We start from the raw sequence: 11,340 nt of genomic DNA, 5'->3' as shown, positions 1-11,340 counted from the left end.
ACTAATCACAATCTCACGGCGAGGTAGCCCATGAATCGGATTTGGATTTCCGGCCTTATCAACAGAGGTAGAGGTGCCACCATTCGTATTTATATCCGGTAATCCGATCCGTCGTTCGTCTTCCTTCTATCTTATCCACCCCCACATCTCCATTTCCCTCTCCGACAACCAACGACAGGCAGACAGTGCCTCACCTCCTCCCGACTGACTGACTGTTTGCCCTGCCCAGCATGATCACCGGCATCGCGCATATCAACCTTACCGTCCCCGCGGACACCCTCGCCCAGGCAGAGGAGTTCTATGGCGGGACGCTTCAGCTGCAATCGACGCCTGTGCCTGAGTTGCAGCGGGGGACGTTAGCTTGGTATGTCAATTTTTTTTTGTCTTGCGGCACCGTAGCCAATCAAAAGTCCAGTCATGGATGGATGGATGGATGGATGATGCTATCCAGTGCAGTGTAGGTTAGGTGTAAACTACACTGCAACTACGTTCCAGATCGGCTACCTAAAATTCCTATATCCTCCTCCCATCCGAATTCTCCATACACATCCAACCCTTTAATAGCATTACATGACCCGTCAATAACCAAAAACAAAAAAAGGTTCAACATCGGCACCTCGGGCCAGCAAGTGCACATCTCCTTCGGCACGACAAACCCCAAGAGCGGGCGGCACCCGTGCTTCAAGCTCGGTTCGCAGGAGGACCTGGAGCGTCTCAAGACAAGGATTTACGAGCATTATCTGCAGAAGGGCCCTGCTTCGCCCATGGCGGCGGATATGCCCGGGGCGATGGATTCGGGTATGTACTTGTCATCTTCTGAAACACCGAGGCAAATAGAGGAGGAGGGAGCGAGAATGTGCTTTGCTGATTTATACTTGAACAAATAAATAGGCGCGCAGGGGAAGGAGTATCCGAAGCGATTCTTTGCCAGGGACTATGCGGGTAATCGGTTGGAGTTTACGCTTTGATCTTTGGATCTGTCTCTGTTTGTCATTAGCTTTGGTGTGCCAAGCGATTTAGATCTCTGCTTGATTCTCACAAGTAGTATCTATCCAACATAGACCAGGGCTTGAACAGGGTTCCACAATAGTTTTGGTTCAATACAATTACAAATATGAGGCACTGGAACTGCGGTTCCAAGGTTCATCGTGTAAATGGCGTATATTCATCCAGACGTATATACTCGACACCGACAGGTGATCAGGCTGGGCTGTCTTCAATAGCCACAGCAGAAAAACGACAACAGAAGCCTCGCACAGTGTGGCTTTGTCGAGAGAAACAAATGCGCTCTTACTGTACATGACATGATATAAAAAGTCCGTAGATCGGGGTGGTGAGGAGATGAAGCCAAAGTTCTCGACTGCGGCTTTCTCGAGTCGCTGAGAGGCTGCAGGGTGATGTGGGTTGGGAGCGGGGGTTGAGGTATGGGGGAAGAGAAAGATGTTGGTAGAAGGAATCAATCATACCGTCGAAGGAAATGTCATTGTTATGCCAGTCGCTATGGTGGCGACGACGACGGTTTGGCCAGATCATTCACACCCTGCGAAACAGGAACAGACTGCTCGTTCACAGGGCGGGTCGATGGGAGACGAATCTCAGAGCGCGGCGACACGGACCGCTCATCATCCGCATGCGAGGGTCTCGTCCATTGGGTCCAAAACTGACGCCCATGTCTCCAGGCGCCAGCGAGGGCTCTCCTCGAGTTTGCGAGGAGACCGGCTCCTGCATCTTGTGAATCATCGGGTCTGCGCCGGGCATCGTCGCTGTCATCATCTTCCTGGATCGTGCCGTAACCGGCGACCTCTTCCGTGCCTGTCGAGGGGCTTAAACTCCCGAGTACTCGCTGTTTTCGTGGAGCCAATGCGGCTCCCGATGGAGGCGCTGATGGACGCCGCCACCGGCTGTCATATGCATAGGGCGGCACTCGGCGAGTAGCCCAAAGATGGCCGTGAGTGGCTGGGCCAACGGTTGAGTGTCGAGCGAGCCCGCGGGCGGGGCCCGTCAGCGCCGCACTGCTGCTCGTGCTGCGTGGCCGGTCCGTAGACCAGCGCATTCGTGCGTCGTAGTCATAATCTGAGTCGTCGAGTTCGGCCCAAATGGAGGCCGGGTCCAGATCAGCCGAATCGCGCTGGTCGACGACATGCGGGACGACCGGCAGACTCGGGGCCCGCGCTCGATGATAAGACGAAAGACGTCGCGAACGAACGGTGGAATGGAGAAGTGGCTCGCGTTCCCCAATCTGGGCCTCTTCGTCGTCCCGGCCATCCAGCAGCCCGGTTCTGGTAGGGGAATGCTCCTCGACAACGGCCATGCCGGGGCCGAGTCCAGTCTGCGTGGGCCCGACCACAGTGACGGCGGCATGGTTGTCGATATCTTCCAGCCGCCACGATAGACACAAAACACCTCCTAGGAGAATCACTGTCCCCAGGGCAATGAGGCCGGCATGGTATCCTGCCAGCTGGGAGGCCTGCCGGAAGTAGATGAGACCATCCAAAATGGCGATGATGTTGTAGATGCAAAACACAAAGGGATACAAAACACTCGTACTGCATAGCTTCAAGCCACGGTGCAGATAAAACAGCTGCGTCAGCGCCAGAAAAATCATGGCCAGCAGAATCACCCACGACTGCCAGCGGTTGAACTGGTTTACGCGGTCGACCACCGTGCGCACCAACAGCTCCACGGCCGACTTGGCCAGCAGCAGCGTGTGAGCCGACAGAATGCCACTAACCGATCCATAGCACATGCCTCGGATGAGCTTGATGCGGGCCTGTAACCGTTGCAGGTGCGGCGCCAGATAGCCGGAGGCGGCTGGTCTTGTCCGCGACGATGGCAGACAGTACGTCAGCAGCTTGGAGCTTGCCAATATCACCGCCACGATCACCGCCGTGCCGCCCATCCACAGCAAGAATGGACGGCGCTGGAGGAGCTCCAAGAGCTGATCCAGACTATGTGCTGGCTCCCCAATGGCGCCGAATGTCCCAATCAGCACGGCGCCGATGCACACCAGCACGGTGCCCGCGAGCGAGTATCGAGTGAAGGGTTCCCCGAGGATGACCGTGGCGAAGATGGTATTAAACACTAGTCCCGACTGTCCCGAACTCTGTTAGTTCATGTGATTTTGCAGCGAAACGAGGATACTGACTGCCTGGAGCGTCGAGAGGACGGGGAGCGGAAGCGTAGTGATCTGGATGGTACTGCCCACGATGTTGGAGATGACAAACATGGCCATGCCCAGCTGCCATCGCCGCCGCTTGTAGGGTGGTCTGCGCACATCGTACGGGTGCTTCTCGTCCTCCAGTATATGCGACTTTCGCTGAAGCGTGAGTCCGATGGCCTGGAGACTGGTCGAGACCAGCCCGACAAGCACTCCGATCTAGTTTGTTCATACAAGTCAGGGAGCGTAGCTTTGCATGCAGCGCCGAGGCTCACTCACCGCGACGCTGCCCTGCGGCGACAGGTCACCTAGATTGCCCATCGTGTATGCATGAGCGGGGAGAGAGAGGAGGGTAGGGAGGGCGGCATCAGGAGAAGGGACTAGCGGAAGAAAGCCATGGTAGATGAGAGTGGAGGGTTGAGAGTAGAACAAGGAACCGAAGGGAGTTGTTAGTTGTTGGGCTGGATGCGGTCACGCCAAGAGTCACCCGAGCTTAGACTCTCTCTTGTCTCTCCCTTCCGCCACGTTCACCCTCGATTGACACAACACCAGGAGAGTATACCACCGCCCACCATGTCTCAAAGCCATGCTCTCTCCGACGACCAGGTACGACCGTTCACTCCGAAAATAATGAATCAGACTAACAGATGATTCGTTGTTAGGTCGCGGGCGAGCTCCGCAAGATGACGGCGTTCATCCGGCAAGAAGCCCTGGAGAAAGCCCGGGAGATCCAACTAAAGGCGGACGAAGAATTCGCGATCGAAAAGTCCAAGCTGGTGCGCCAGGAGACCGCCGCGATCGATACTCTCTACGAGAAGAAGTTTAAGCAGGCCGCCATGTCGCAGCAGATCACCCGCTCGACGCTGGCGAACCGCACCCGGCTGCGCGTGCTGGGCGGCCGCCAGGAGCTGCTGGATGAGTTGTTCCAGAAGGCCCGCGATAAGGTGTCCACCGTTGCAGAGAGCGACAAGAAGAAGTACCAGGTTATGCTGAAGGGGCTGGTCCTCGAGGGCTTGTACGACCTTAACGAGGAGAAGGTGTCCGTTCGGGCACGGAAGAAGGATGTCGATGTTGCGAAGAAGGCGGTTGAGGAGGCGGCTAAGGAGTTTAAGGATAATGTTGGCTCGGATGTCACCGTGACGGTGGATGAGTCTGATCCGCTGCCGGAGGGATCGTAAGTTTCTCCCTGTCGGTCTGTCCGGATGATCAACTAATCATGGGTGATGCAGTGCCGGTGGTGTGGTCATCGTCGGTGGCCAGGGCAAGATCGATATCAACAATACCTTCGAGGAGCGGCTGCGGCTGCTGGAGATTGATGCTCTCCCCGCGGTGCGGGAGACGCTGTTTGGGAAGAACAAGAACCGGAAATTCTACGATTAGTTTTGGTTCGCTACGTCCGCCTTTGCGGCATTTCGTGTTTCTATAGTTCGGTTCTTCTTCCTCGCTTTGGTCATCGAGATAGAGAAGGATATTCATACACAGCTCATACATGCTCTGAATCGAGCTTGGTTCATCGTTCTATTATAGCGAAGCTTCAATCAGGTAGTCGCAAGTGCACTCAATCATCATTGATTGGTCATCAGGTCGTCAGTCGTGAACAAGTGCCGAATGCAAGATAGGCTGAAAAACAAAATGTAAGAAATTGGGTCGGGAGAAATATGGCGGGTGTTGCTCCGTCAAGAATATCAACCGCTTGGGGGTATTTCATGATGCTCATGTTCTCGAATGGGCATCTCAGCATTGTTTGGTAGTGGGACACCCGGCTCGGGCGTTGCTGTTGCTTCTGCGGACGGAGACTCGGTTCCATCAAGCTCCGAGGCAAGTTTTGGTTTGAAGAACTGTTGAATATTGCCGTTGGCATGGCCATAGTTGCGGAACAATGTCTTTTTCGGCGGCGGGCGTGACCGGACAGCATAGACCATGCGGTAATGCAAGGCCTCCAGGGCCTCCTTGGCCAACATCCGTTTGAGATGCGACGCGCCCGAGTCCTCGATGGCGCTGAAAATCTTCTTGACTTGGGTCGCCAGCTTGTCGATGGCGGCGTCGAAATCTCTTTCCGCGCCGACGGTGTCTGTGCATTTCACGTCGAACAGGGACGAATCGATCGCCACATTCAGTAGAACGGCAATGGCACTCAGCTCGCCATAGTCGTAATCACTGTTCATTTTATGGCGTTTCATGTTGAAACGCTGGTCCCGCAGCAGAAGTACCGTGATTCGTTTCAGATCGAGTGCTACTTCTGGCGGCTCTGTCAACGGCGAGGAGGTCTGCAGCAAGAAGGCAACTGCAAGTCGGCATCGCAGCAGAGCGATCCAGTCGGATGTTGGTAGTATATGTTGCAGAATGCGGCTCTGGAAGTAAACATCCGTGACGGTCTCGTAGACTGTGGTACAAATTCGGTGTACCTGATTTCTGTCAGCTGCATATTTTAAGACGAGGGCATACTGGCCATACCAAGTCTTTGCGGGTGACCTCCGGCGTATACCGCAACATGGAGTCGATAGCACTTTCTAGCTCAGCGCAGACCAGAGCGTCGGCTGTCAAGGACGTGTCAAGTGTGAGGCGCAAGAGTAGATGGATAGCCTGCTCCCGGGTTTCGTCACCGAAACTGAATTGACTCTTAGTCGCCGCCATTGATAAATCTAAGAAATGGGCACTTACAGGGAGGCAGCATTGTTGAGTGATTTCAACACCGAGAGGAAAACGGCACGATCTTTGAGCGTGGATTTTGACGTCGTCACTGTGACAGAGTGTCAGGTGCATCAAAATAACCGTGGGATACGGGCCTTACGTGGTGGAGGATCAGCTTTCACCGGCTGGGAGAAATCAAAGACATGTGGCTTGGCCCCCATGCGTCTGAATAGATCGTCCATATCATCAGGACCAATGAGCTCTGCTACACGTTCTGCAGTTGTATGCTGTCACCATCATTAGCATTGATCGATTAGATCTTGGCCGCTCTTGTGACAAACCTCCAACATTCGACCGTAAGCCTGTCTTAGTTCAATGCGAGGTTCTGAGGAGACTGGACAAGAGTCAACATTGATCTAAAGAAAAAGGCAGGTGGCGCACTAGATTGAAAGATCCATTTAACAAACTCATTTGGCAGAGCGCGTCTGGTGAAAGCGAATTCGATGATGCCCGACTGGAATGCGCGCTCACGGGATTCCGGTTCTATTCAGTCAGTCAGCGTGAGAACCACCAAGAAAAAGAGAAAACCATACCTCGGAACATAGCGAGGTGAGTTCCTGGGGGAAACAGGTCCCGTGGGAAGTCTGGGGCCGGCGGCAGCTTTTGGTCATGATCAAAGAAATGCCAAACTCGGTCCTGTTCGAGGGCCTCGGTTCTTCGTACCGCGTCCATAAGACGTTGTAACCCAGACCCTTCATCGTTATCGCCGAGCGCCGATGTCAACATTCCTTTGTGTAAACCAAGCTCCGCTGTAGATGTGTTGCTGTCCGGTTGAGGCTTCGCAAAAGTAGCCTTGACCTTGGCAACGCTTGCCTCGATTTCGTTATCATCGACCGCATCGTACACGAGGGAATCGAGCGTGTTTTTGTACTTCGAGGCAGGTTTGTATAAAATGCTCGTATCTGGCCGCACGGGATCTTGCTTTTGTTCTGGCTTTGATCTCGGTTTGAAAAACTCCGCTGGATCATCAAGCGAGTTTATGGAGTCTGTATCTTCGCCATCCGAATTGGTAACCACCTCCTTGCCATCTTTCAGAATGCGCTGAGAAGAGTTAAAGCTGCCACTGCCAGCCGACAACCCCGCAGTCGACTCGATGCTCCGGAAGCTCTGAGATGGGGCGGGAGCGTTTCGGATGTCATCTTGAGAGGCTGTCTTTGAACCTTCGAGCTCGTTCCGGAGCTGTTGAGAGGCTTGGTTGAGGGCCGAGGACGATGGCGGATCGCTGAGGGGCGATGAGGATAGGGGAGGGACCTCGTTGTGCTGCTCGGGAGGTGACGGGCTCGACCTGATCTGGGAGAATGCCGGGCGGTGGAAGAAGTCGGTGATGGTGCGCATTGGGGACATCACAATCGCAGCGAGGAGGACCTGGGTCCAAAGGTTGCTGGGCTCATCGCGTCGGCGCGTTAAACCGCCCCGCGGAGTCACGTGCAGCTGACTCAGCGTTGGTTTGGTTCTACAAGCGATCGTTAGGATCAAATTGAGTGGGTTAGGATATCTCTCTGGTCTCCTATTCTGTGTTATTACAGCGATATTTGAAATCACATATACCACTAATTACACTCTCTCGCATTGATTCCCAAACCATAACCTGAAACAGGCTATTCCTAATATGGTATGATGGTAGATCCCATGAATTCCCGAGAACGACATTGTATTTTACATAGCGTTAATGAGTCGAAGGATAATGTGTTTTAAACGAAACTGTCGTACGCGCTCATGCTCATTCAGGCCCTTTCCAATCATATTTGTCCATGATACTGTATCAATTCTGCATAATTCAAACCTTCCATCACATTCAATTCAATCAAGTCCTGTGGTACACCGCTTTACTCTAGGTACACATTTGATATCGATTAAACAAAATCCCTACACTTCGGTCCCCTCCCTATTGAGATCTAGCGTTTCGTCTATGCAAGGATAACGGCGGCTTCCGTTTCATGATACATAGATGCTCACCGCTATCAGCCGGAAGGTATCGCTTGCCCGATTTTAAAAAGAGAAGTTTCGCTCGCTCGTCGCTGGTCGAAATGGGGCAATGAGATATGCCCGAAAACCGGACAATAATACATTTAGTTTCTTGAATCAAAAATTCTATATAGAATTATTCTATAATAAATATATTGTGCCTTGCGTAGAGACCGAAAATCAGACACCGGCGGTCACTGTAGAGCCAAGATGTAAATGTACAGACAAATCCAGTGCTTGGTCGATTGAGACTCGGTTCGAGGCTTTCGAAAACAACTCTAGATCAATTCTAGGAACGGACGAAGGGACAGGTGAAGTAAGGATGCACAACGGCAAGAGTGATCACGGCTAGTGCGATCATCCTAAGAAAGAAAGGTATTAGTGGTCCGGTCACGCAAAAGCAGCCATCCGGTTGACTTACATTCCATCCAAGATCAAGAACTCGGTCTCATTCTGCATCAAACGATTGCCCCAGCCTCCTGCCATCTCCGGAATGCTACAAGAGTAAAAATCAGGGTCACAATATGAGATTCCAACGACGAAGATGACAGACGTACCGGTAGATGCAACGAATCAGGACAGTAGTATAGGCAAAAAGCTCGCCAGCACAGAAAAGATGAAACTTGCGAGCCTCTTTGCTTGAGATCTTTTCCTCTTCGGGAGCCTCTCCAGAGCGTCCATGGCGGATTAGACGAACAACAAAGTCCACCCCCAAAACTCCACAAGCTGTCATAGTCAGGACTTGGAAAGCGATACCAGTAATCATGATATCGTTGCCCACATCGAGAAGATTCACATTGCTACTAGATGCAGACGCTGCTACACCGCCGCCGGCTGCTTGTAGGAGAATTGAGCCAATGTCACAGCCCACAAAAATCCACGGATAAAGGCGAGGTTTTAGGCGCGACTTTTCGGGTCCAAGGAAGAGCACAATGTGTTTCAAAGACCAGTAGATACCAGCAGCCACAAACGAGGGAGCCAAAATCAGACAGATAATCTGGAGTTCAAATCCACTGTTATCCCAGGGGTTTTTGTGCATGAGAATTCGGCCGATGTATCCTGCCATCTCCATCAGACAGCCCCCTGTCAGAGCAATTGTAAACATGATTTGTCGAGATTTGATCCCGACTACCAAATGGAAGATTCCACATATCCCAAAGATGACCGCAAAGAAGACGCTACCGCCTATGTTGGGACGGTATCCGTATGTTGTAGCTTCAACCGGGCATGCTGGAGTGACTTGTTTGCAGTCGGATGTGTCAGACATTTTGATCGCGGACTTTCTCGAAAAAAAGTTTACGAAGAAAGAAAAAGGAATATGGCCATGTAAAAAGGACACTGAGAAAAGATAAGCTGCATCGATAATTTCGCAGCATCCTTCCTAAAGACAACGCCGTATTTCGTGTTGCGTATGTCGTGTTCGTTTTCGTTTACGGTTCAACTTCCAGTGGGTACCTCATCACTCTTAGCTGCACTGCAAAGCTTGCATCACGTATGGATATTCACAACAGATCAAGATATTTCAGTTAAATCTCTAAAATGAAAAAGCTAGTGAAAATTCTTCCCCGAATCCCGGTGGTAACCTAGCCAAATCTTCACGACAATCACCTGTCCAAAGCTTGGGCAATCCAAGTGACAAGATCAACCCAATAGGAAGGTATCTCACTCTTTCTAGGTAAAATGGATAGGACCAAGCGTCTTCCTGAATCTTGAATAACCCATCGCTTTGAGCTTAGATGCAGTCCCAACCCATAGAACATTAAAAGAACCCGAGCCAACCAATTTCCTTGTTTGAGTAAATCGACATACTCATCACTTATTTCCAGAGACCACTGCATCACTCCTGAGTGCACTGGCCAGAAACTAATTGCCTGCACGAGAAGCTCGTGTGTGGACCGGAGCAGTTCTTTATGTGAAGGATGAGCATGCTCCAACTCGCAGCCCACCTCGCGAAGTTTCTCTAAGACTTCTCTTTCAGGTGGGTTAGTTCTATGCCTTGTTTTTTTCTCACGTGTGTGATCTTACCCATGCAAACTCTTAAGCTTAGAATTGGCCCTGGAGGCTGTTAGTTGCTCGAAATAGAAAAAAAAACATGGGGTCTGTACTCCTCAGCCAGTTCCATGTGATCATCATTCCCAACATCGCCATACTGCCATTCCTCAAGCAATGGATGCATCGAAGCCCTATCCAATCCACGCACAAGGAACCTGGTACCCTTAAGGATCATGCGTTTCTCTAGCATGTAATCCAAAGGATCTTTCTGATTCTTCTCATGCGAAATGTTCGAGTACGCAGAAGTAGCAATAAGAATGCAAATGGAACAGACAGCGCAAGCATCTCCATCCTGCGTATTCCCCAAGGCTAAGGGCATGCGCGAGCCAGTAAGGGCTCTGGTGTGGTAATCCAGAGCTGAATGTATATAGCCTTGTGAGTCCGTGGGATTAGTTGATGCGATATGGAGAGCTGCGATGGCTAGTACGCTATCCATAACGTAGTTGTGCGAGGTGGCCAAGTGCGGCACGACCGTTTGCCAGAGATATTTGTCGCGCGCACAGCTAGTTAGAGTATGACTGGTGTGTACGATAAAATGATGGAAGAGCCTCATCTCATATAGTCTTGCACGATGCGGTGATTCGCATACGGTCGGATTATCCCCCTCATTTTCACTAGAGCGGAGCGTCGATGGAGATTCTCGGCTAGATGGCGCTTGTGGAAGGGAATTAGCGCAGCTCAGCTCCCGTTTTATACATAGACTGCATGCTGGTCGTTTCTCGTCACACTAGGAGATATGTTAGATAGGATACAAAGGAAAATAGAGTTTGCCGGTCGCGATCTAGGCAGAAAATACTTTTACATGTCTGTCTTTGCACTGGTGACAGCCCTTTCGCGATTTATTGTGAGTCCGTCGCGGTGCTGCAATTTTCTCTGTCTTTGTATAAGCCTCTCTAGGAGAAATACGTATGGCTTATAAGGTTCACTTACTTGCTCGAATGTTAGATTTGTCCATCTATTAAAGAAATGTAGTGTGTCCCCGAACCCTCGACCAAATGGTCCGTTGTTGTTGGGATGAGATCTCGGGTTCCCGTTGAGCGTGGTTCGAAAAAGACCTGGGCGTGGTTCGAAACAAAAGCCCCACCGTGGTTTTAAGTCACGTGATATGTTTTCGAGCCACGCTCACCCTTTTTGAGGGGTCAGGCCATCTTCCATAGTGTTGAAGAAGCTAAGTTGAGATGTACCAGGGGGAAATCATCCCTCCGAAACCCTGAGAATAAAGCTGAGGATTCTGTCGCCTTCAATTCTCCCTGCATAATCGGCAGTCTCTATTCTGCGAAGCGGAGGGTACACGACCATGGGATCGGGGATTAATCTGTGAGAGTATGTGGGTATATCTGATTTCGAATACCGCTGTAGAAGCTGTACAGTTGGGGGGAATTATTGTCATCCTCTTGAAGTGGTTGAGAGCATGCCGATCCATGAATCTTGACGGAATATATATTGGATGTATTCAAGTGTATGGATTGATATGA

The 11,340-nt window shown here is 51.3% G+C and overlaps 5 protein-coding genes across 5 annotated transcripts; 2 read left to right on the top strand and 3 right to left on the bottom strand.

The window, feature by feature from the left end:
- Positions 1–230: 230 nt before the first annotated feature.
- On the top strand, positions 231–968 carry N7510_005308 (putative glyoxalase family protein; the record flags this gene model as incomplete). The annotated part of the gene is made up of 3 exons (XM_056977234.1): positions 231–364; positions 602–798; positions 892–968. The coding sequence occupies 3 exons, from the start codon at positions 231–233 to the stop codon at positions 966–968; spliced, it is 408 nt and encodes a 135-aa protein (XP_056833266.1).
- Positions 969–1,498: 530 nt separating this feature from the next.
- On the bottom strand, positions 1,499–3,478 carry N7510_005307 (uncharacterized protein; the record flags this gene model as incomplete). Its single annotated transcript, XM_056977233.1, has 3 exons — positions 1,499–3,091; positions 3,146–3,376; positions 3,437–3,478. The coding sequence occupies 3 exons, from the start codon at positions 3,476–3,478 to the stop codon at positions 1,499–1,501; spliced, it is 1,866 nt and encodes a 621-aa protein (XP_056833265.1).
- Positions 3,479–3,622: 144 nt separating this feature from the next.
- Positions 3,623–4,537, top strand: N7510_005306 (H(+)-transporting V1 sector ATPase subunit E; the record flags this gene model as incomplete). The annotated part of the gene is made up of 3 exons (XM_056977232.1): positions 3,623–3,763; positions 3,820–4,331; positions 4,387–4,537. 3 exons carry the CDS (start codon positions 3,623–3,625, stop codon positions 4,535–4,537), a joined length of 804 nt encoding a protein of 267 aa, XP_056833264.1.
- A 305-nt stretch (positions 4,538–4,842) lies between these two features.
- Positions 4,843–7,183, bottom strand: N7510_005305 (uncharacterized protein; the record flags this gene model as incomplete). Its single annotated transcript, XM_056977231.1, has 7 exons — positions 4,843–5,562; positions 5,612–5,765; positions 5,819–5,897; positions 5,949–6,075; positions 6,130–6,182; positions 6,230–6,331; positions 6,382–7,183. The coding sequence occupies 7 exons, from the start codon at positions 7,181–7,183 to the stop codon at positions 4,843–4,845; spliced, it is 2,037 nt and encodes a 678-aa protein (XP_056833263.1).
- Positions 7,184–8,330: 1,147 nt separating this feature from the next.
- N7510_005304 (RTA1 domain-containing protein) lies at positions 8,331–9,080 on the bottom strand (the record flags this gene model as incomplete). Its single annotated transcript, XM_056977230.1, has 1 exon — positions 8,331–9,080. One exon carries the CDS (start codon positions 9,078–9,080, stop codon positions 8,331–8,333), a length of 750 nt encoding a protein of 249 aa, XP_056833262.1.
- Between the last annotated feature and the right edge of the window lie 2,260 nt (positions 9,081–11,340).

This window comes from Penicillium lagena, assembly GCF_028827675.1.
Source record: "Penicillium lagena strain IBT 129212 chromosome Unknown utg000003l_segment0_segment0, whole genome shotgun sequence".
Classification (NCBI taxonomy): Eukaryota; Fungi; Ascomycota; class Eurotiomycetes; order Eurotiales; family Aspergillaceae; genus Penicillium; species Penicillium lagena.
Note: the sequence above shows the minus strand (reverse complement) of the source record. Positions and strands in the feature narration are given on the sequence as shown.